We start from the raw sequence: 26569 nt of genomic DNA, 5'->3' as shown, positions 1-26569 counted from the left end.
TTGAGTGGTTTGTCTTCTGACTTTTGAGTAGTAAGAGTACATTCAGGCTTTTGGCATTAATATAATGTTTGCTGTAGTTTTTTCATAGATAGATACTCTTTTTATCAGGTTGACTAAGCTCATTTTGTTCTAGTTTGTTAAGAGTTCTCTTGTTAAGCGTTTTCTTTGTTTTGAATCACAAATGGATTTGGGTTTGTTAGATGCTTTTCTTTCTGTATCTATTGAGATAACTATATGTTTTTTTAAAATTAAAGTTTATTGGAGTCAACTATAATTATATGTACATATATATATAGTTACAAGAAGCGGAGTACAGCATTAGGAATAGAGACAGTGGAAATGTAATGGCTCTCTGAGATGTCAGAGGGGTAGTGGATGGAGAGAGGGGGGTTGTCATTGTGTGAGGAATATAAATGATAAATGTCTAACTATCACATTGTTTTGTGCACCTGAAACTAATAAAAAAAGAAAAAAACCCCAAAAACCCCTTGTTTTCAATACTCCGCAAGTACCTTGTAGTTTCTAATTTTTAAACATTTTATTTTACTCATGCATTATTTCATTCATTTACTCAATAAATACATATTTTAACTTGTAAATATGTTCTATGCATATCATGAAAACGCATATGGTACCTGCCTGTGTGGAACCTATAGTGTAGAGGGTGAAAGAGGATAAAGCAGACATGCAGCGATCACGCAAATATACTTACAAGGTCTTAAACATATTATGCTGAAAAAATACAAGGTATTATATCACAATCCTATGAAGGGACCTGATTTAATGTGGGACATGAAGTAAGTCTATTTTTAAAAAGCCATGTGATTTGAGAGCTGACAGCTGAATAAGAAATTAGTAGGAGAAGTGAGTTTGAATAGAATATTCTAGGCAGATGGAAGAAAGGACAAGTGTAAAGAGGGAGCATGGTATTCTAAAAGTTGCAAGAACTTTCAGCAGTTGAAGCAGGGGAGTTGGGGAGATGGAGTAATAATAAAATCTTGCTTTTAAAAATATTGGTTTGCCATGTACAGAAAGGACTGAAAGGAGGCAGGAATCAAAGAGGTGAAGGTCTTAGCTAACTATTAGAGTTGTCTAAGAAATGAAAGTAGATGAAACTGAGGATGGAGGTATTAAGATAAGGAGGCAGTGTTGAGAAATATTTAGAATGTAATATCAATAACAAATGAAAAAGTATTGGCTATGATAGAGAGAAACTAGGAGTGAACCGGGTTAAATGCCAGATATTTGACTTGCACAATTATACAAATTATGACTTCACTCATTAAGATATGTAACCCAGGTTGGAGGGAAAGGTAATATAAATTTATTTTAGTATAATTTTAATATAATTTTAGACACGCTGAGCTGAGTGGCCGTTAAGGTACCTCAGCCAGACATGCTGGGAAAGTAGTAGTTGGATAAAAGTGTGTAGACTCAGAAGAGATATAAATTTGAAAAAAATGATTTACATACATATTGTACTTAAAGACCATGGTGTGGGTTAGAGCACAGAGTCAAAAGATCAAATAGAGGCTTCTGAGTCAGAGAGAAAGGGTTTGGAGAGGTGTCTGAAGAACTTAAAATGTAAAAGTAAAATATAGGGTCATGAACCGGTAAAGATGACTAAGAAGAGGCTACAAGGACACTGAACTGTTTATTTCCCCTCTAAATCAGAGGTACTTAACGGTGTTAAGTGAATTAGTGAGTTTCTGAATGCCCTTCTGTCATTCAGGGTGTCATGCGGGGTCTCTGCTCCCGCTCCCCAGCACCTCCCCACGTGAGGCTGACAGCCTGGAAACTGCTCTCTGGGACTCTGTCCCCACACCTTCTCTTGGCCTTTCTGGTTGGGATCCCTTATTCCCCAGCCCAGTAGCCAGAACTTCATGCTTTCTCCACTGATAGGTGGGTTATCCAGCCTCACAAGCAGTATAATCTACGGATCTTTGGGAAGGTCTGCCCATACACAAAAATAAAGATCGCTGTTGACCTAAGTTGCAAGTGAGAGCTTCAATTCCTTAGTTAAGAACTTAGTAACCATCTGTCAACATACAAAACATATAGGCACTATCTCTGTTTAACCAGCAACTATTTATTTACAACTTAGGTTGAATGTGTTTATGAGGTGCTTTCCTGAGATTAGGTTATAATCAAGGAGAGAAGGGAATGAAAATGATGGCTTATGAAAGGAAGTAAGACAGGTTCAAACGTTTTATATGTATATACGCAGCCATTTTCTTTATAATTTCAATGTCATCATTTCGGTTTTTACCCAGTATTATGGATGTAACATAATTTTGAACTTTGAGTTTTTAAAAAGTCATGCCAGCTCTGTCTTTATTTTTGTCCAACTAATGACAGTTATTAAAGAGAACAAATCTAAGCATGTTAAAAAGTAAACTAGCCACATGTATTAATCATTATATTTCTTACATATCTCAGGCTTTTTGAGTTTTTATAGAAAATGATATTATCATTTAAGTCAATGTAGTACAGTAAATTCAAATGTGAAACTTTCTGTATCTAGTCAGTTTGTAATACCTTATTTGGGGATAGAGAATTTGTCATTGATCTTGTGAAATATGACATATCAGCTCTTATCTATCTCATTTATTCTTAGGCATGTCTCTATTAATAAAATAAAGTGTTTGATGGAAAGTCGTTCACAAGTAGATTCTTCCTTCAATTCTGAATCAGTATCTTTATTTTTTCTGTTATTGATATTCAATGATAGTTGGAATAAAATTCTGCATGGATCAAGGACATTTCCTTACAAATATATTAATATTGCCAAGCTTACATCACAGCATATGATTTTAGACTAAGAAAAAAAAATAGATACTGTTTGCTATGTTTTTTTAGTACCACCTCTAAATCTCACCTTGTCTCCTAAACTCTGTTAAGGTTGACAACTGTTTATGCAACTGTCCTCTCAGAGACTTTTGTAAATATCGTTGAGACACTTTTTCAACCTGTGAAAACGCCTTGGGCGGCTGCCTTGCCTGGTCCCATCAATATGCTTCCACTCTGTGTTCCTGTGACAGAGAAAATACAGAGACAGGAGGGTGGGGAATTAAATTATGTGGATTTTCCTCTGGTGACAAGGCAACGAATCAAATAACCACACTGGTCTCTGAATACCTATTTTTATTCCTCATTTCAGGAATTTCCTTAGCAGATAAGCCAAAAAAAACAGAACATGTAGAAAATTTATTCACACTGAGGTCAGTAGACAGTCTTTCACAGCGTGGATATAAAATTTACCCTTGACTTCTGAAAAAGGAATATCTTAAGGAAAAGGGCAAGTTCTTAAATATTTAAACATTATTTTTTGTTCAATGTTGAGGAGGAGAAATTAAAATTTTACTGATTGGAAACTTACTTCATTTTATCTTTTTCCTGTATATTTGCTCTCATTCTTGATGTTACCATTAAGTTCTTTCATAAATAAATATAATATAAAACTATTGCTTTTATTATAACTTTACTCATTTTTAAGATATTTTATTCTTATTATATAGGGCTGTTGAGTTTGAAAATAAAATTAAAAGAGAGTTATATGGCTGAATTTTCCAAAGTAAATAAAGAAGAAAGTTGTATTAGAAACAAGATGATGTAAGGGCTAAAAACAGAGACTCATATTTATTTTGATTCTATAGGAAATTGCAGAGATCACTCTTAAATAATACTTTACTGCTCGAAGCAACTGACTGTATGTAGTTCCATACCTGAGGAAAGAGAGAGACAAGACAAGAGTGATTCACAGCATAGGGATTAGAAGGTCACCCACAGGAATCAGTCATATTCTTTGTACCTATACAGTATCTATGTATGTATCTATGTATGTATGTATGTATGTATGTATGTATGTATGTATCTATCTATCTATCTATCTATCTAATCTATCTAATCTATCTATTATCTATCTATCTATCTATCTATCTATCTATCTATCTATCTATCTATCTATCATCTATCTATCTATCATTTCTGGCATCCTTTCTCTTCAGAAAAACCATGCAGAAGTACATAGTGCTCAGCTTGAAAACTACAGCTTAGAGTCACTTCTGTAACATGAAAACCCATTATTGACTTCTTCTCTATGTATTTAAAGTAAGGCGTTGCAAAATTATTAAGGGGCCAACATAATTCACTTTCTTTCTTCCTGGACACTTTTTTTTTCTGAATGCCTTGAAATTTCCGAAAGCTTGTAGTTGATGAGATCTGCCCTCTTCCACTCCTAGTATATATGCTGCTGAAATTTACCCATTCTTATTCATGTCACAAGCTTCATATGCAGGACTGCTGTCTTAATTTACCCAGAGTTAACTGAACTCACTAAGTTGTATGGAGGAAAGAAATCCTACTGTATGAAATGAACATAAACAAAGTTATCACTGGCCTAATTTGTTTCCTCTTCTGGAATGTCTGCTGTTTTCTTTTTTCTTTTTTTTAAAGATGCAAGTCCTGATTCTTCCCTTGTGCAATTTATGTGAGGTTGCAAATTGTATTTTAGGGCACAGGAGTGTTTTAGATATACTGAAAATCTCACACCAGAGGTGTTTGCCCACTCAGCTTACTAATGTGTACAGCTTTGCTTCTAGTTTACCGTGTATGCTCTTAGGGCCTCACACAGTGTTGGTACACTGCATATACTCAACAAATCCTTACATTTTATCAATTAACACACTTCTTTAAGTCTAATTAGAGAGGCATGAGATCCAGTATCCTGCAGCTCAATTACAAAACAGGGGCTCTTTCAGAATTTACAGGTGAGGGGGACAGTAGGAATGTGTAAAATAAGATACATTAAGAGGGCAAGGGGGTCAAAATATGGAACTTTGTTTTTCTTTTTCAATATTTTTTGGCTATGTAAGCCTCCTTTGAATTCCACATAAATTACAAGATTACATTTTCCATTTGAATAAAAAATAAGAATGAGAGAAGCCATTGGAATTTTGATAGGGATTACATTGACAATTTAGATTATTTGAGGGTATTACCATCATAACAACACTAAGGCTTTCAATCCATGAACATGGGATGTCTTTTCATTTTCTTAAATCTTTTTTGATGACTTTCAGCAATGTTTGGTAGTTTTCAATGTACAAATACTTCATCTCCTTGGTTAGATTTATTCTTAATTATTTTATCCTTTTGGATTGTACTGAAAATGGAAATGATTTATTAATTTCCTTTTTAAATTGTACAGAAGTGATTTTTGATGTTGATCTTTTATCCTACAACTTTGCTGAATTTGCTGATTAGCTCAAGTAGGTTTTTGGTGGGTTGTTTAGGATTATCTCTATATAGGAACACGCTGTCTACAAATAGCATTTCCCCCATTTTTTGTTTTATTCATTAATTCTGATTTAAGTTTAACATTTATGGAGATCCAGTCAGTGCAAATGGTAAAAGCTAAGGCCTTTTCTTTCTTAAAGCTCATTGTTGTAATCCTAATGCCTAGTTTCATGTTAGATACATAAAAATATTTAATAAATATTCAAATTAATAAAAGAAGGGATGAATGGAAATGATACATATGACAATCTTCAACTTTTAAGTGGGGGCTAGTTGAATAATAGGATGATAATGAGTGAAGAAGCCATTCCAGTAGAGGCTCAGTGAGAAAATTACTTTTAGGTTTATCATTCTTAACCATGGTTGATCTTTACATTAGATCAACCAGGATGTTAAAAATACCTTTGTTTTGGCTATATATCAATTACATTCATCATAATATTTGGAGTGGGTCTTGAGAATTTGTAGTTTTAAAACTCTCCCTGACGATTTTGATGAGCAATTAGGGTTGAGAACCACTGTCTTATAGCAATACTTCTCTTCATATCTGAATTCCTACTTTTCCTGCCAGTTAAGTTGTGTTTTATTAAAAGCTTTGTTCTAATTACACCTATTTCCTTCCAGCTGCAGGAAGACAGTGTGTTTACCCTTGCATATAAAGTTTAGGGGAACAGCTCTCATTCCTGATGTTTGTATTATAGATGATCTTCTCTGCTCTGACATCACTTGCACTTGAAAGGATCACATATAATTGGCACCTGCTGCCACATCAGATAAAATGTGTCAGCTTAGTTAACTGGAAAATAGAGAAAATAGCTGCGTTGACACTAAGCAGTGACATAATCTTTCTCCTATATTTCACACCTATGGTAGACATCTGTCTAGGAGCTAGTTCCATTGAAAATTTAGGGGCAATTTCTAGCTCACAATGTCAGGAAGAAATTAGTATGTTTAATTTTATATACACAGCAGAGTGTCTCAGGAAAATCACCAGACTTGGCATTCAAGACACATGCATTCTACTCATTTGTTTCTTGTTATAAGCAGTATGACTAAAAACAAGTATTTATACTACTTGGATGTAATACCTTTTACTTGTCAAGTCAAGGGTTGAAACTGGCATTCTTTAAGTTTCCTAATGGCTATAATAATCTATGACTTTATGTGCAATGAAAGATGTGTTTATCCACCACTTAACTGAAGTCTAGAATATGGAACTTCTAGTATTTTTTTCTAGTATTTTGGAAAGGCTGAAACTAATCATAATCAATTCTCTGACCATTATTTCATAATAACAAACGTTTGTGTAATACTATGTGCCAGCCCTCTATATTGCTATTTTATCTTTAAACAGCCATGGAGGTGTATACTATTATTGTCCCTATTTTACAGATGTGCAGCTGAGAGCAGAGAGCTCCAGTAAGATGCCCGTGTTGTCACAGCTCATGTGGAGCAGAAGGGCCTCCCATCCCAAAAGACACAGCTTTGGAGCCTGTGGTGTTGAGACCACTAATTGCACTGCCTTGGTCTTGTCTCTGATGGGAACAGAAAAGCACTGACTTATACTGATGTTGCTACAGAAACTGAGCAAACGGATTTTAATCAACCACCAGTTATATACAGTTGACCCTTAAACAACGCAGGCTTGAATTCGGAACTCCACTTATACGCACGTTTTTTTCAGTTGACTCGCTCAGTTCGGTTGACACACTGGATTCAATGGACACACTCAACTCAAACCCGCGTTATTCAAGGGTCGGTTGGCAGTTAGGAATCCAGAACGAGGAGGGCCACTTCAGCTAAAAGAGGATTTTAGACTGCGCGGGCAGTGGGCGCCCCAACCTCCTACACTGTTCAAGGGTCAACTGTATTATACCATTTAAGTCCTTCATGCCGTATTTAATCCGATCTGAGCTGCATTCCTTCCTGACTGCCTAGAACCCTTTGTGAGGCCTGGTTGATTGTGCGCATGTCAGCACTCCCGCCCACAAAGAGAATTAGAGTTCCTTCAGTCCCCGGCCGACTGCATCTCTCAGCTTATCGTGGGTTTTGTTTGGCTGGCACAGTAGTTTATTTTAATACTATTGCACAAGTCATGGACTCTTCAGTTCACCAGATCCCACAGCTACTATTGTATTACAGAAATCCATTTTATTCATTTATGAGATACACTCACAATCACATTGATTCTGAGAAAGTCTAAATAGATCATAATTAATATGGTCTATACTATGATTAATATTTGTTTTAACTAGCTTGGCAGCAAGCTTTCTTCAACAGTAGTTTAAAAAGTTTATGGTATGGAAACAAATAATGTAACCATTGGATGGATACACAAAGGCTGAATGACAACAATGACCTGAATCTTAAGGCTTTAGAAATAAAGAAATACACCTAGCATCTTTAACAATGGACCAAATCAATAGTCAAGGAAAGTAAGTGTCCCAGACAATCAAATAAACACAATTCCTGGACAAAGATGGAAACAGTTCACGCTGTGACATGTTCGATAAACAAGCACAATCTTGTAGAAAAGTGCAAAGACAAGGGCAGGGAAAACTATAACGTGGACTTGTCAGTGCAGAGAAAACGTAAAATCATTCTCTGTGTTCCTAATGTCATGTCCACGGCTTTTCACATTTATAATCGTTTCACTTAAACATTGGTGTTCTAGAACATGCACAGTATCAACAACCATTTCAAGCCTCAAACAGTAACACTATTAGATAAAATTCTTCTAGCTGTCTATTTGCTATTACCGTCAAGAATCTAAGTGCTTAGGCTTAGAGAAAAATATCAAAGCATAAAAAAGGACATTTTCAAGAAGCAGTTAATCCTCTAGCCATTTTTCCTAAAGACAGTTTTAAAGTCACCATGTAATATTGTATCAGGAAGCTTGACGCTTTTCTTGCTCTTCATTAAACAAGGGTTAAGTTTCTCTCTTAGTATGTTCTCAGCCGACCTTAAAAGATACACAGTCCTACCATTTGGAACATTTTGACAAACAATTTAAAAATTCAAATTTTTCTGTAGGTCAATTTGGCCTTCTAACTGCTGCCTTTCATTCTAGTTACAGGAGATGGCTGTCCAGCCCAGTCCCATGGACTATGATAATAGGACCCTGGCCATTGCCATGGATCATACAACTTACAGCTCAAGCAAGCCACTTACTGCGTTTTATAGAATCAAGAAGAGAGAAAACACATTTCCACTATTCCAGGAAATTTCCCAGACAATTTAATATTTTTGACAAGCCTAACAAAACACTGTTGGGGTTGAGCAAGAAAGTATTAGTTAATAAAAAAATGAGTACCAGGAGATGGTTTCAGAATCATTGATATGCTGCTGTTTGTGGGAGACTAACCAAAAGTATAGATTAGTGAACAAAAAATGTGCTGGGTTGTGGCCTAAGTAATAGATTAGATCCTAAACCCTATATGACATCCTACTACTGGTATAGAAAATTCCCTGAAGTTGCTAGTCTTGAACAGATACAGAAAGAGAGAATAATAATGTGTACTCCATGGGAGAACTTGAGGAGGCTGAACCAATGTGCCAAATAAGTTAAATGTTGGATTGGGCTGGCCGGTGAGATGACAGCATTATGAGTGAATGTAGAGTGGTTTTCCACTACTTGTAGAGTAATTTATACTACATGCTATCATTTAATTCTTACAACTTTATAATTGAGGAAATTGAAACTTTTAGTGATTTGATGATATATTCTTGCAATTAATTGGTGACAGGGCCACTGTTAGAACCAGAAGTCTTGGGAGCAGCTGGATGGCTCAGTTGGTTAGAGTGTGAGCTCTCAACAACAAGACTGCTAGTTCAATTCCCACATGGGATGGTGGGCTGTGCCCCCTGCAACTAAAGATTGAAAACAGAGACTGGACTTGGAGCTGAGCTGCGTCCTTCACAACTAGATTGAAGGACAATGACTTATGGGCCCTGGAAAAACACACTATTGCCCAATAATCCCCAATTTAAAAAAAAAATGAAAAAGGCTATCCTGTCACAACTGCCACATTACCCCCTAAACCAGTTTTTAAGTTTTATACCAGGACATATTGTGCAATATAAAAATGATATAAATCTTTATGTGTGCTCTTTACCTTGCATTCTTTAAAAAATTGCACTATTTCTTCCAAATGCTCGTTTCACTGCTGCTGCTTTTCCCTGTAAACAACATGGAAGGAGCAGAGTAGCCGGTAGTCAGTGTGAAGAAAGCGTACGTCCTCATCTCATAGTGCTCACTGCCCCTCACGTTACAGTATGTCTCTCCACTGTCAACTTGGCTTTAGTTACAGATAGAAATTAATTTAAGGGAGGTGGCTAGCAGTTTTGATCATTACAACTTGGAATTACAGTGGTCCCCCCTTGTCTACAGCTTCACTTTCCATGGTTTCAGTTGCCCAAGGACAACCGCAGTCTGAAAATATTAAATGAAAAATTTCAGAAATAAACATTTAATAATTTTCAACTTACATGTCATTGTGAGAAGTGTGATGAAATCATAGGCCATCCCTCGTGAGAGTTGACTCATCCTTTCCATCCTCCGGTGTCTTCCCACTGTATATGCTCCCTGCCCGGTAGTCAGATAGTCACTTGGTAACCATCTCTGTTATCAGATTGACTGTCGCGGTATCACAGTGCTTGTGCTCAGTAACCCTTATTCTACTTAATAATGGCCCCAAGCACAAGAGTGGTGATGCTGGCAATTTGGATGTGCCAAAGGGAAGCCACAAAGTGTTTGTTATGTATCATCAGAAAGTCAATAGTAGCCTAATGCTGTCACCATGTAGGCATTTTATCATCTCATGTCAGCATCATAAGAAGGGTGAGTGTAGTACACTAAGGTATTTTGAGAGAGAGATGAAAGAGAACATAATTTTTATTACAGTATATTGTTATAAATGTTCTATTATATTATTAATTGTTAATCTCTTACTGTGCCTAATTTACAAATTCAACTTTATCATCAGTATGTATGTATAGGAAAAAACACAGTACACATATGACTCAGTATTAGTCGCGGTTTCAGGCATCCCCTGAGGATAAGGGCAGACTACTGCAATATGACTGGAAGACTGTTAACAAATGGATGTGGAAAATAGGTTTGTGGATAAAAATGTGTTTTCTGATTTTCAAACCAGACTCTACCTAAATATAGATTAGAGAAGTAAAGTAATAAGTCAAAAGGATGAATTAATATAATGACCATTTTTGGCTCAAGAATACACATTATCATTAACTAAAATGTATGATCAGGGCAAAGCCTTGTCAAGAAACCTTTCTCTATTTTCCCTTTTTACATTTCTATCCACTTGAATCCTTTCCTAGTTTTCTAAGTACTTCGTGGTTGCTTCCTCTTTGGAACTCCATTCTCCTTTATAGGAACTCCATTCTCTCCATTCTCATTCACCCCCAGCGTGTACAGGACTCCATTTTATCATATTTATATATCTTATAACAGTTACATCTATCCTAGTCAAAAGAAATTACTTTCTTTCTTAGGTTGTTCTTAAAACTTCCTAAATCATAATAAAATTTTTCATTCCTGTTGCATAATAAGAAATATATATTTGGTCTTTGTCTTTTGTACCTGACATAGAGCTCCTAAAACCCTTGTAATTTCCTGAGTGATAGATGTGAAAGGAGTGATTTATGCTAATGTTTGGTCTTGGTCTCTGGTTCCTGACAGAGCTCCTGAATCCCATGTAATTTCCTGGGTGATAGAAACATCTTTTGTCCTCAGATGGCAACTCTTGGTGGGCTCTAGGCTGGTCACCAAGAAAACCAAGCCTTGATTAGAAGCCTGGAGCTTTCAGCTTCACCCTCTTCCCAGCATCACGGAGGGGAGAGAGATTGGAGATTAAGTTAAAAATCCATCATGCATATGTGATGAAATCTCCATAAAAATTTCTAAGTTACAGGGCCCAAAAAACTTCCAGGGTGGTGAATGAATCCACCTGCAGGGAGGGTAGCACACCCCAGCTCCACAGATAGAAGCTCCTGTGCTGGGGAACCTTCCAAACCTCATTCTATATACCTCTTTTTTTAGCTGTTCATTTGTATCCTTTATAATAATTGGCAAGCATAAGTAAAGTGAGTTCCTGAGTTCCATGAGCCATTCTAGTTAATTGTTGAAACTTAGGAGGTCTGGGAACCCCTGGTTTATAGCCAGTCAGTCAGAAGTACAGTGGCCCAGGATTTGACATTGGCATCTGTAGTGAGGGCAGTCTGGTGGTACTGAGCCCTTTAACACGTGGGATCTGACTCTAACTCCAGGTAGATTGTGTCAGAATTGATCGAGTTGCTAGATACCTAAGTTGGTGTCTAGAGAATCAGAGAATTGGTTGCTGGTGCTGGAAAACACTACTATTCCGAAGAGTTTGTAATTTATAATTCACTATATGCCAGAAAATTTGCATTATTAAAAATTTTAACATCTTTATACTTAATCTTTCTTTTTTCCAACAACTGGAGGGTTTTTTAAAAATGAAATTCTTTCCATTTGTGTTGTTTTATTTCAATTAGTCATTGTTTTATTATGGATTTGATAATAATTTGTGTAATTTATACATTATTTATATATCTTCTACGTGATTTATATATATATATATATATATATTTTTATTATTATTTTTTTTTTTGGAGGGACTAGTTCTTTATTTTAAAAAGACACGTGTCAATTCTCAGTATCAAAACAGTTGCACTATTGGTTTTTCTTTCTCCCATTGGCCCCCAAAGAGACCACACCAAAGGAGAGTACATTTTAAGCCAATAAGCTGCAGAATGCGCACCTAACAGACTTTACCAAAACCTCACCAAAAAGGGGTGCTGGGTAGGGAAACAAACTTTTAAAGATCAGCACAGGGCCAGACCACAGACTGTATGCAGAGCTCGCACAGCCAGATGGGGTGGCCAGTGTGCTCCAACGCCAAAGAAGCAAAGTTTCAAAATAATATAAAATTTAAAAACAGTTTTATACATAAGCTATTCAAGATTTCTCCAGCACTATCTGATACAAAGCATGAATGAGATGGCACTTTTAGAGACAGCAGCTTCAGACCCAGAAAAGGGTAATGAGATGAGTTTCATATGGCTAAATCAGTGGCAAATAATTTTTGTTTTCCTTCTTTCAAGGAGGCAGTAGAGTACGTAACTGGTCACCCTCAATATAAGGGGCACATGATCCATTCTGTGAGCTGTTGGGAAGGGAAGGGAGAAAAGGACAAGGATTTGGTCCCAGACAGAGATCACACCGTTTTGTTTGGTCACTTCTGATGAAAAAAAAAAAAAATGGCCCCCAAATACCTTAAAGCTGAAAACCTGAACATCACTTTTGTTTTGCTAACTCCTGGAATCACCCTTCTGGTTTGGCTGGCACTCTGTACAAAGCAATGAGGTACCCCATTGTAGAGTTTTTCTCTGGGTTCTATTTGGCTCTCCACAAGGCAGGCCCATACCTCTTTCCCTCTCTATGGAGAAGACAATATGCATTACGTTGAAAAATTACCTTCTAAAAGTGAGACCGATGCTTCAGAACTGTGGAATTATTTGGAATGTTTTACAAATGGTGGCTACGTCAACAACACAAAAGGTAATTACAAAACGTGTATATCACAACATGCTTTTAAAGACACTTTGCATGGTGCTCACATTCCTTTCAATGTTGTTCCCAAAGGTACTCGGCCTCTAGCCCAACCGGAATCTCTGGGGAGAGGCAGAGACAGTTTGGTGAAAAACACACTGGGGTAGGGTGGGAGGCAGCGACAGGACAAAGCAGCCTTCCAGTTAAAGATCAGCCCTCAGTTTAAAGGTCAGCTCCGGGCAGGCTGGCCTCAGGTGGAGCCGGGGTCAGAGGGAGGAGCATCTCATTCAGGTCAAGCAGAGCCTGGTCCAGCGCCCGTTGTGTACAGAGGTGTTCCTCTTTGGTGCATTTCAGTTTGTCTTCCAAATCATCAGTTGTCTTTTCCAGCTTGGCTACCGACCTCTCAGCAAACTCTGCCCGGGTCTCTGCCTCCTTGAGTTTATCGGTAAGAATCTTTATCTCTTCCTCATATCTGTCTTCTTTTTGAGAGTGCTTTGCTTCAGCAGCACTCAGACACTTCAGGTTGGGGTCCAGCAGTCTGATCCGCCCCTCCGTCTCTCGGCAACGGGGCTCTGCCAGTGCAGCACGGTCCTCTGTGCGTTCCAAGTCAACCTCAATAATCACCGGCTTACGAGCCACCTCTTCATACTTCCTATCTGCCTCTTCCGCAATGTGCTTAGCTTCTTTGAGTTGGATTTCCTGGAGTTCCATCTTTTCTTCATGTTTTAAGGCTCGGTTTTCAATAACCTTCATACCTCTCTCGCTGTCATCGGCAGCCTTCTCAGCTTCCTCCAGCTTTTGCAGGGCGGTGGCCAGGCGCTCCTGGGCGCCATCCAGCTCCTCTTCCAGCAGCTGGATCCGTGGGTTCAAGGACGCCACCTCCGCCTCAGCCTGCTGCCGCGCCCGCCTTGCTCCCTCCACTTCCCCTGGAGGCGCTCGGCTGCTGCGGAACCTGGCTCTTGGCTTCACCGCCTCCATGGTGGTGATCCCGGCCGTGGTGCCCACCCAGCTCCTGCTCGCTCTCGGCTTCCTGCCTCCTCCGCCCTGTTGCCCGATTTATATATTTTAAGTGTACCTTTCAATCAATTTTTACAAATGCTCGTTAAGATGGAACATTCCCGTCACCCCAGAAAGTTTACTCATTCCTCTTTTCCGTTAGGCTACTTCTCACCCCAGGAGTAACTGCTGATGTGGTGTCTATCAGTACAGAATCATTATCCTGACTCTTCAATTCCTTATACATCGAATTTTGTGTCCCGCTTTCTTCACTCAGCATTAACATTCTTGGTTCGGATGCAGGCATCCTAGTTTCCTGTTATTCATTGTTGAGTAGTGTTCCATTTTGTGAAGATGACCCAGTTTATCACTGTCCTGTTGATGGCTTTCTGCATTGTTTCCAGTTTTTGTTTATTATGACTAAAGCTGCTGTTTACTCATTTTGGAGACTGCCAACTTTTGCCGAAGATGTTTTAATATTTTACCTTGTCTCAGCAGTGTATGAAATCTCCCATTGTTCCACATCCTCTCCTACGTTTGATATTTTCAACGTTTTTAATTTTAGCCATTCGCAAGGGCATATAGTGGTGTCTGTGGTTTTCATTTGTATTGTCCTGATGAACCAGTTTAGTTGATCATCTTTCCATGTGCTTATTGACCGTTTGTAGGAGTCTTGTGTAAAGAGTTTGTTCAAGTTTTTGCTTATATCATAGTGGGTTATATGCTTACTTATTATTGAGTTCTAGGAATGCTTTATATATTTTCATACATGTCCTTTTTCAGATATAGATTTTTACTAATATTTTCTCCTAGTTTGTGGCTTTTCTATCCTTTTTCTTGATGGTGTTTTAGATGAGCACAGTTTTTGATTCCGACGAAGCCTATCAGACATATTGGAGCGAATAACATCAAGGCAACAGAAAATGAAAAACAGCAGTTGATATTTTTTTCTGTGGAGTCAAACATGATAAGAGCTTCCTCATAGATCCAGGGGGAACTCCATGTATCACCCCATGCTTGAAGCTCCTAATCCATTATTGAAGCTCCTAAAGGGACACTGTGTTAGTTCCCTAGGGCTCCTGTAACAAGGTACCACAAACTAGGTGACTTAAAACTTCAAAAATATATCCTCTCAGAGTTCTAGAGGCTGTGAATCCTCAATTAAGTTCCTGACTGGGCCATGCTCTTTTGAAAGCTCTAAGGGAGAATTTGTTCTATGCCTTTCTTTTGCTTCTGGTGTTGCTGTCAATCCTTGGCGCTCATTCCTTGGCTTGCCAATCTCTGCCTCTGTCATCACAAGGAGTTTTCCTTTTGTCTCCGTATCTTCACAGGGCCTTCCTTTTATAAAGACACCCGTCACACTGAATTAGAGGCCTACCCTCCTTCAGTACAGCCTCATCTTAACTATCGTGTTTCCCTGAAAATAAGACCTAATTGGAAAATAAGCCCTAGCATGATTTTTAAAGACATCCCCTGAAAATAAGCCCCACTGCGTCTTTTGGAGCAAAACGTAATATAAGACCTGCTCTTATTTTCAGGGAAACACGGTAGTTATATATGACCCTCTTTTGGTGGTGACAGAATTCAACCCATAATAAACACATAATCCTTTCCCCCTATAAGTGTTAGATTTTGAAGACAAAATTAGTTTGTTATCATGGTAGTATAGTTGCATGTGGGCCATTGGGTGTTGAGAATTAACACTGGAAAGATAGGTTTCCAGATCATGGAGAGGCTAGAATGCTGTTGTAAGAAATATGGCTTTCCTTTCATACGCTTTGGGGAATGACGGAAAGTTTGTAAACATGAGAACAACAAAAATTTAAAAAATGCTTTCTTAGACAATTTCAATGACCATCTAATACACCTCTCTGCTTTCAAGCACTTCCAAAGTTACTCCCAACCAACTTTCACACTGTCACCACAGCTAATGAATTTTGCTTGCTTAGATCAGATGCTTCTCCATATCCATTCAATTGAAATGGTCACTTTTCTATGAAGACTTTTCTGATTTTACCAAGCAGAATTTCCTGCTAGTCTGTATTATCTGTTATGGTTGCTTAAATTATTGGTTCTGACTTAGAGTTGTACTTACTAGTTTACAAATGTGTTCTCGTTTTCCAGACCACCAGCACAGTGAAGGAAGAACAAGTCATCTTATAACCCCAAAACTAGCATGGTGACAGGTGTACAGCTTTTGCTCAACAAATGTTTGCTACATGAAAATAATCATTGGGAGAGGAAGTTAAAGATATTTGTAGCTGAAGGAAATATTGAGGTACTGGTACCTTAACTGACTTAGTGTGGAGCATATATCTAATTTTATTAGGAAAGAGGATAGTATTAGAAACCAGATCTGTTGATTACTATGATCCAGTTATTTCCTGTGAAAACATGAAATATAAAAAAAGTTCAAAGTTTTTATTTGTTTCTAACATTCATGAATAGCTTTTGCAGGTCTTAGGAATTCCTCCAAATTAATAAAATTCTATTGCTTTAATGTATAATTATTTTCCTGCAAATATAGCATCTTTATTTCTATGTTGTTTTATAATACAACTATTATTTTTATAATTTACATGGGCTTATAGAATTTATTAGATCAAAGAATCATGACACTTAATAAATCACAAATGTACTTATTCTACGTAATGCCTTAAATTTCATAATTTAGTGAGTATTGGATGGAAGATGTTTTAAAATTTGATAGTTCAGTCTGACTTCTCAAATAGCCCACATTTTGTAAATAATACTTTAAATAAATTAATATTTAATAATGAAAAATACTGCTTATTCCTTACTTTATGGCAAAATAATTCACTAACTTTTAGTCATTCATTCATGTATATAGGAATTATTAGTGGCCTTATAAATTTCTTAAGAAACTCAACTATCTTCTTCTAACCAGAAGCTGAAGTATAGCATAGGTGCATGTTTGTTAACTGCCATATTAAGCCTATTGTTTTTTCACCCAACTTCAATTTTTATTATAAATTGGATGCTGAGATCTAGCCCTGCTTTAAGTAATTCCTTGATGATCATCCTCTTAATAGCTCTGGCCACGGCAGCACGTATGACACAAACAAGTCCCTGTGTCCTCATTATTAGTCACTTAATTTAGGTTTATTTTGGGGATGCTTGTCGGAGCCTGCCGACTAGACGAACAGTCCCTGGAAGGGGGAGCGGGAATGAAAAAAGAGACACACACACATATGATGATGCTGCAGGTCTCCAGTGATGCTGGAGGTCTCCAGTGATGCTGGAGCAATGATTTAATCACCTTCACCAATATATATACCCTATGGGTACGTGCAGTTTAACAATAACATGGGTGCATTACCTCAAGCAAAATAAATTTTTAACTTTTACACAGAAACTACAGAATCATCACAAAGTTTCCTAGTCATAATTATTATAGAAAAGAGACTACCAAAATGTCATGATAGCCACCAGTTATCTGTGTCTGGGAAACTGGCCAGTTCCATCTCATTCCTTAGCAACTTGTAAACATTCTCAAGGTTTTTTACCTTAGAAGCTGAGACAAGTTAACTATATACTAGCCAGTTCACAAGGTTTCTGAGAAACAAGAAATCATGGCTCCCCACATATCCCCCTTTTTTATTTTAAAGGTGTAAAAATTTTTATACAGCAAAAAGGCAGGGTGACGGCGCCTGGCTTAGGCGTCTCAGGATAACCTTATCAACTTGCCCGTCATCGGTGCTCGTACTGTGCAATACAAGCCCTGTCTTAGGTGTTGAAAGGCTCCTTAAGACTTACCCGTCTTTGGCTAACCCGTCCCATTAGGCACAGGGGGGAGAGGGAATCAAGGTCTTGTTTTAAGTTTTAGTTGATAAATGTCAGCTCGCAACTCCAGCATTTGATTAATGAAATGCTTAATGAGGATGGGAAGTAGGCACAGAATCACACAGACACAGATGCTTAATGTTGACTGGTCTAAAGACCAGTCAAGTGCAGTAGTGAGAAGGGGGGAAAGAGTAGAACGAGGAGTTTAATCTGTAACTGACTCTGAACAATCAATTGAGATAACTCACTACCTTCGGACCAGCCTCTAGTTCCATCTTTTAAAACAGTTGCAGGAGTACAAGGAGTACCTGATTTACAAAACTCAACCATTTGAATAACCTCATCCATTACTCCCATCAGTTTTTATAAAGAATTTTGCTGATATTGTGCATCAGAAATCCAGAGTCCAGCAATCAAGTCCCGAGCCCATCCTGGCTGATTACTCCTTGACCAGTCAATAATATATCTGTCCGTTTCAGGAATGTCATAACGAAAAGAAGCATTGCCTGGACAGTCTTTCCATGGAACAGTCTCTGTGTTCAATCTCAGTCTCTTATTACAAGATGGACGCGACGGGGGGACAGGCAGATCGACCTTGCGTCCTCCAGACCAATCTCTTAATACATTGAGACGAACAGTCCATCCCACTAAAGAATTATTAAGGTGCATATTAACCGGAGAACTACGCAGGCACCCAGATGTTGATTTATTTTTGGCAATACAAATAGGCAAACCTATTCCTTTACCAATATAAGTGAAATTCTTTTCCATATGAAATTTTATGTGTCCATCAGAAGGCAGCCCTAAGGCATTAGTATCATTAACATAAACTGGAATTTTAGGACCATCCCACACAGCAGGGTGGAGGAGAGGTGGATCAGGTATATAGGCCCAATACGTCTGGTCATCTGTTGCATTGCTGAGGGTCATCAGCATCATCAGTAGGTAGAGGGTCCACATGTCGCACCAATCTTTCTGGCAGCCACCGAGGGCTATCCGCATCCTGTGGAAAAACACAAACATATCCTCGGCCCCATATGAGGACCGTGTCTGGGTCTTGCCACGAACCCGTAAGTGGGTCCTTCCATTTAACTAAGGTCTGAGCTGGCAGAAGGATGCCAAAAGCGATCTGTTGCACTCTTGAGAAGCATTAACAATTTGGCAGGTTGGGCAAGTTTGAACTATATGTCTGGCCTGTTTGTAAATAATAGGAAAACGAGCTTGAAGGCCAGCAGCATTTGTATGGGTTAAAGAATGAAACTCAGTTGTCTCGGTAATTAGAACATTAGCAATCAATGAATCAGCAACAGCATTGCCACGCATCAGTTGTCCCGGTAGGGAGGTGTGGGCACGTATATGAGTAATGAAGAATGGATGTTGTCGGTTTTTGATCACCTGTTGAAGCTGATTAAAAAGAAACTGGAGAGACGGGCTTGAGTTATTAGACAGTAATGCCATCTCAATGTTTTTTACTGTGTGAACTACATAAGCTGAATCAGAGACAATATTTAAAGGTTTAGTATAATCCTATAAGGCAGTTAATACAGCAAGTAACTCTGCTCTCTGTGCAGAGGTGCAATTAGTTTGAATGACTTGTTGATTTATTTTACTTATTATCGCTGTCCTGTCGTTACTAGACCCATCAGTAAAAACTGTTACAGCTTTTGAAATTGGAGCTGGACTTAATCTCTTAGGGTGAATCCAACTGGTCTTTAGAAGGAATGGAAACAATTTATTTTTTGGATAGTGATTATCAATAATTTTAAAATATCCATAAATAGCAACTTGTCAGATTTTAGAATGGGTATTTAAGTGTATAATTTGTTGTTTTTTTGTTTGTTTGTTTGTTTTTAAACGGGACTACTATCTTATCAGCTTAGATTCCATTTAAATAAAGAACTTAAGTGTGAGCTCATAAAACAAGCTTTGAAATTAATTCCAAATAAGTTGGGAGTGATTTGATAAAATTATTAGGTAGAAACAGCCACTCTATCAAGTCAGTTTGTTGAATTATCACCGCTGTAGGTGAATGGGGGATCCCATATGCGAGACTCCTCAAGAGGCGGTGCAGTGAAATTATTTACAGGGGGATCCCCACCCCCGGGATTCCATGGACCGGTGTAAGCAATCAGGGGAGGTCTGATAACGCTTTTCCCAGTATAAGGCACTTGGGGGGGTCCGAGACGACCTTCTCCCTCTCTAGCAACCTTAAGTTTCACTAGCTGTCCCTGAAGAATCTTTATTTGTTGAGAAAGTGTATAAATTGGATCAGTGTGCTGTCTACTTCCTTGAGCTGCAGCCACTACTGGGGGACATTTTCCCCTATCAACCTTAGCTGCAGCCTCTTCCAAACCTTCCTGATCTTGCAGATCTAATTCTTCCCATAGCTCATCCGGCACTTCCTGATAAGCAGGTTTATTATTGTATATCGGAGCTCCCTCCCCCTCCTCTCTTTCCTCCGGAGCAGAGGCAGAAACGGGAAGCTCCACATTTCCTGCCTGCTTTACCTTTTCTAGCCGACAGCCCTCATGTCTAAGATCTAAGCAGTCTCTAATTAAAGTCCATAGCCCAAATGTCTTTACTGGGACCCGTTGAGGTCCATGGGCAGTATAATAATCCTGTACTCTTTTTTCAACCTTTTCCCAAGTTTCCAGGCTGACGGTACCTTCATCTGGAAACCAAGGGCAAACTTTTTTTACAAATTCTAAAAATTTATCTAACTGTTTTCTGCTCACCCTGCTGCCACGGGCGGCGAGTAATTTCTTAAGTCCTCTAACATAAAGGTCCTTGCTGCTAGCGTGACCCATCTCTTTTCCCTAACCTCGGCCCTTCTTTTACACAATGAAAACACACAGATGCTCGGCTGGCCGTGCCTCTCGCGAGACTAAGACCGTCTTAGCTAAGGCGTTTTGGTATAATGCCCCCGAACTGGCAGACCGAAGTCTGATCGCCGTTATGCCATATGACGGAGCCGGAACCTCAGTATCGAGCCCAAGCAAGCTCCGTAACACGAAGTCGTGGAGCTATCATTCACTCACACACTCATTTGACCGAGGGGGTTGTGCCTCACTCACCGTGCATCCAATGAAATAAGCTCCTCCTTGTGAGCCGGGCCCTGACCACACGGTGTTCCTCGCTGTTACCCCCGTGTCCAGGTCCCTGTTCGGGCGCCACTTGTCGGAGCCTGCCGACTAGACGAACAGTCCCTGGAAGGGGGAGCGGGAATGAAAAAAGAGACACACACACATATGATGATGCTGCAGGTCTCCAGTGATGCTGGAGGTCTCCAGTGATGCTGGAGCAATGATTTAATCACCTTCACCAATATATATACCCTATGGGTACGTGCAGTTTAACAATAACATGGGTGCATTACCTCAAGCAAAATAAATTTTTAACTTTTACACAGAAACTACAGAATCATCACAAAGTTTCCTAGTCATAATTATTATAAAAAAGAGACTACCAAAATGTCATGATAGCCACCAGTTATCTGTGTCTGGGAAACTGGCCAGTTCCATCTCATTCCTTAGCAACTTGTAAACATTCTCAAGGTTTTTTACCTTAGAAGCTGAGACAAGTTAACTATATACTAGCCAGTTCACAAGGTTTCTGAGAAACAAGAAATCATGGCTCCCCACAGATGCTGCATTTCAGTCCAAAGCAGAAATTCCCAGCAAGGGAATAAAAGTTCATAAGTCACCTATTCCATTTCAAGGACCTTAGAAAGACACATACTTCAGTCAACTATGGGAGATATCTTATGCTCCCCAAAAGATACAGTCTTGCTTTAATTCCTACCATCCCAAACCCTGTATGGCTATAGATTATATTCAATGCTTTTCCAATAACTGGAGACCTAGAGTAATTTCACAGCCAGAAAAAACTTTATATTAAAATTTTACTTATGACTTTGAAATCAGTTAAATTGTTCAAAATCTCTTATCCTGTCTCCTCGGTCATTTCCACAAAATGTAAGCTCCCAAATTTGTGTATTCTCTCGTACTCTTGCTTCCACGTTATCTTCTTCCCATTTTCAGCTCATTTACCAGTATGACACTTTCTCTCGACCATCATGCTGCCCCATTTATCAAGGAACAACTCTGTTTTCTTCTAATCTTTTTTACAGAAATAATTGTCTACTTTCCATTTTACTTATTGAAACTTTGCTTCCCACTGAAGAAACAACTCTTTTGGGAGTCATTCAACTAAATGTTATTAAACCTTTTAAACTCTAATCATCAAGGCCCCTCGTGGGCATATCCTTCTTCCTAATTCTCCACTATTGCTCCCATTCTTCATCACCCCATTTCCCTTCCTACAGGAGTACACTGTCACCCCAACTGTGAAGGCAATGAAACATGACTACCATTCCGATTGTATTGCCATTTTCTCCACGACTTTCACTTATTTTTTCACTTCTGTCTCTTACCAATCCATGATAGGCCCTAAAATACCTCATTTTTACCATACTTTGGCACCATTCAACACCCATCTCACCAGCACATCAGTGCTATCCGAGCCCAATCATGGATGTAGCCAACCATTTGGCATCTCAACTCCTGTAACAGAATTGCTTAAGCACAGCTTGGAAACAATCACAATACAGTTTCGTATTCCACTGCTTACTGCTTAATCTACATGTGTCCCAATACAAATTTCTTAAAAGCCAGTCTCAGATAGCATAAGCACATTTTTTTCCTTATGCATAACAAATTAGTGTCAAACCTATGTATTAGCTGACTTAGTTGGAGGTGGGAGGTAGAGATACTCAGTTTCTGCCCTTCTCCAAATTCTTCAGTAGACTTGGCACAAAGACACAGCTTTCTCTGGTGCTAGGAACATCCTTTGCTTGTGGGTGTGTTTTCTATTGAGAGCTGTACAAATTACTATGAGTATGGCATTCACCATAACTGACATGTCTAGTATGGAAACAATTCTTGCTCTTCCCTGTCAGGATTTAATGTTCAGGCCTCTTTTTGCTTAAAAGTCATTTCCCGAACAACTGTGTTTGCATCGATGTTTTCAACTGCCATCTGAGGGCTAATAATTCCAAATTCTGTCTGTGTAGGGCAGTTATTCCTTAACATGTAGAACTGGATATCCAACTGCATGTTGTACATCTCCAGCTGCCTGCCGCACGAGCACCTCACAAGCAATATGAGGAAAACAAAACTAATACTCTTTTTCTTAAATTGTGTGTTCCCTCCTTAGGTCCTCATTGGGGTAAATGACTGCTTTATAAGATATTAAGACACTTCTGATGGCAGGAAACAAGACACTGGTACTTAGATAGCTGAAAAGCAGAACTTTTTTGTTACTCAAATCTCCAAATAAAAGTTGCCAGGCGGGAGCACACAGAGGGTTGCACTGGGGACAAAGTAATAGCTTGCTTAAGCTGTAGGGGGCAGTTTATGTAGGGTCCGCAGGTGGGGGTTTTGCAGGGTTTTGCAGTTTTGCAGGGTAAGTAGGCGGGGGTTTTGCAGGTAAGCAGGTGGGAGTTTTGCAGTGGATTGAGTAATTTGAATATATTTTGCAGGCTCTTGCCCTGGGTCAACCAGGGCAGGTGGCCACAAAATGAGAGCCTGATACAGGAAGTAGTTGGGGTGTGAACTTAGTTGCTCAAGAAGGGGAAGTGACCAGCCTCTACCTAAGGCTTCAAAGCTGGGTCATACACCATTCACACACATTTATCTATCTATCTATATCTATATCTATATCTATATCTATATCTATATCTATATCTATATCTATATCTATATCTATATCTATCTATATCTTTACACCATTTATATATATGTACACCATATATATATACACTATATATATACACCATTCACACACATTTATATATCTATCTATATATATTTACATAAATATATATAGATAGATATATAAATGTGTGTGAATGGTGTAAATATATATATATATAATGCATTTGTATATGCATTTATTGCAATGGCCAAATAATCCAAGCCAGAGTCAAATAAAACTTTTTCCTCTTCAGGATTCTGAGATTGGCTAGGCGAATACCTCAGGGTGGAGGCTCAAGCCCTGGGCTAGAAGGTTCTTGACTTCACATAGGAAAGAATTCAAATGTGAGCTGATATAGAGTTTAAAGTGAGAGTGAGTTTATTTAGTAGAGAGTAAGAAAAGACAGGCCACCCACAGACAGAGTGGTGGTCTCTAATCCTTAGGGGAAGGGAGGGAACCCCCTCTGCCAGTAGGGGTAGGGTTTATGTGTATTTCTTGTTTCCATGGAAAAGTTCTTGGTATGGAGAACTTCTGGAAGGTACAGGAAGAATAGGGGCAGGTTTACCTTTAACTTTTGAAAGGTACAGACTGTGGCGAGTTTGTAATAGGTTTAATTACGAGAATGGCCATAATGGAATGTCTTTGCTCAACAGGCTTCAGGAGGTCTGTTCTGTGTGATTGATTAACGTCTGCCTGAGTTCTGTGTCCTGGAGCACCTAGGCAGGAGACCTGGAATCCAACCTCCTAGTTCCTTCTTTTGTAAAAATAGTCCTCATGCCCCTTCCCTGTAATAATTCTATTATTTTTATGTCCCTGATATTATTTTTTTCATTACTTTTTATTAACTCCCCTTATTTTAGGTTTGATCTTCCTGCTTAGTTTCTTCAAAAGCTTCTTCCTGCTGTTATCAAAGTCAACTTTATAGTTTATAAATATGATCATATTATTCCTGTGTTGAAAAGTATTCTCTGGCCCAGAAATGAATCCATGTCTATATGGTTATTTAATCTACGACAATGGAAGCAAGAACTTACAGTGGGGTAACGACAATCTATTCAACAAATGGTGCTGGGAAACCTGGACAGACACATGCAAAAAAATGAAGCTGGACCACCTCCTTACACTACATACAAGAATAAATTCAAAATGGATTAAAGCATTACATGTAAGATTTGAAACCATAAAACACCTAGAACAAAATGTAAGAAGAAAGTTTACAGACATCACCCGGAGTAAGATTTTTACTGATATATCCTCTCGGGCAAGGGAAGTAAGAGAAAAAATAAACATGTGGGATTACATCAAACTAAAAAGTTTTTTCACAGCAAAGGAAACCATCAATAAAACAAAAAGGGATCCTCCTGAGTGGGAGAAGATATTTGCCAATGATATATCCAATAAGGGGTTAATATCGCAAATTTATAAAATACTCACTCAACCCAACTCCCAAAAAACAAACAACCCAATTAAAAAATGGGCAGAGGACATGAAGAGACAGTTTTCTAAAAAGGACATACAGATGGCAAACAGACATATGAAAAAATGCTCAACCTCATTAATCATTAGAGAAATGCAAATAAAAACCGCAATGAGATACCACCTCAACCCAGTCAAAATGGCCATCATCAATAAATCAACAAACAACAAATGCTGGCGCAGATGTGGAGCAAAGGGAATCCTTGTGCACTGTTGGTGGGATTGCAGATTGGTGTCACCACTATGGAAAACAGTATGGAGGTATCTCAAAAATCTGAAAATGGAACTACTTTATGATCCAGCAATTCCATTCCTAGGTATCTATCTGGAGAAATCCAAAACTCTAATTCAAAAAAATGTGTGCACCCCTATGTTTATTGCAGCACTATACACAATAGCCAAGACATGGAAACAACTGAAATGCCCATCGGTAGATGACTGGATTAAGAAACGGTGGTACATTTATACAATGGAGTATTATGCAGCCATAAAGAAGAAAATATTACCATTTGCAACAATATGGATGGACCTAGAGAACATTTTGCTAAGTGAAATAAGTCAGACAGAGAAAGACAAATACCATATGATCTCACTTATATGTGGAACCTAAAGAAAAGAATAGATGAATGAACTAATCAGAAACAGTTTCAGAGAAACACAGGAAAAACTGAGGGTTGCTAAGGTGTGAGGGGGTGGGGATAAGGGGGGAAGGTGAGGGGATTAGAAAGCACAGTCAGTAACCACAAGATGGCCATGGGGATATGAAAGTCAATTTGAGGAATGTCATCAAAAATGTTGTAAAGATTTTTGTAGGGTATCCGATGGACACTTGTCTCATTAGGGAGACCACCTCAGGGATGATGTAGATGCCTGGTCACTGCACTGTACACCTGAAGATGAAGCTGAACAATAATGAATGTCAACTATAATTTTGTATATGTAGTTATATATATATATGTATATTATATATATATGTAGTTACAAGAAGCGGAGTACAGCATTAGGAAAAGAGACAGTGGAAATGTATTGGCTGTGTGCGATGTCAGAGGGGTAGTGGATGGAGGAAGGGGGGTTGTCACTGTGTGAGAGATATAAATGATAAATGTCTAACAAAAAAAGGAAAAAAGTATTACTAATCACTGATTAAACTCTGTATATATTAGAAAAAAATAAAAGTATTCGCTGACTTACAAACTATTTAAGATAGAAATCTTAGCCTCTCATTGATGTAGGATAATTATTTATGTGTGCGCCGGGATCGTAGTCTCGTGAAACCGAAGGATGGAAGCATGGATCAGAGAGGCAGAGGCTGCAGAAGAGGATAGTTTATTAAAGCAAAGGGTTAAAGCTCCCAAGTGGGAGGAGGTACCGGAACCCGAAACTGGGATGCCCACTGGCTAAAGCAAAAGATTTTAGTTTATGTACTTTCATGTGCATATCTACAAAGAAAAGCTGCCGCCTACTGGTACAGTTTTATCAAATTCTCAGCCTTGGGGAGGCTTTTGAGAAGGCTTTTTTCTTTTTTGAAACAAACCAGCTGTCCTGTGTCAGCAGTCTTGTGCTAACGATGTTTCCCAGAACTGTGGCCTTGAAGATGGGACTGTCCTTGTCCATTCGCCCAGGGAATTCCCGACTGCCTGATGG

General features: G+C 38.6%; 1 protein-coding gene across 1 annotated transcript; it reads right to left on the bottom strand.

The window, feature by feature from the left end:
- Nucleotides 1-13117: 13117 nt before the first annotated feature.
- Nucleotides 13118-13873, bottom strand: LOC308494731 (tropomyosin-like; the record flags this gene model as incomplete). Its single annotated transcript, XM_081042648.1, has 1 exon — nt 13118-13873. One exon carries the CDS (start codon nt 13871-13873, stop codon nt 13118-13120), a length of 756 nt encoding a protein of 251 aa, XP_080898774.1.
- Between the last annotated feature and the right edge of the window lie 12696 nt (nt 13874-26569).

Source organism: Rhinolophus hipposideros (genome assembly GCF_964194185.1).
Source record: "Rhinolophus hipposideros genome assembly, chromosome: 3".
NCBI classification, from domain to species: domain Eukaryota; kingdom Metazoa; phylum Chordata; class Mammalia; order Chiroptera; family Rhinolophidae; genus Rhinolophus; species Rhinolophus hipposideros.
The sequence above is the reverse complement of the archived record's forward strand: the minus strand, read 5'-3'. Positions and strand labels throughout refer to the sequence as shown.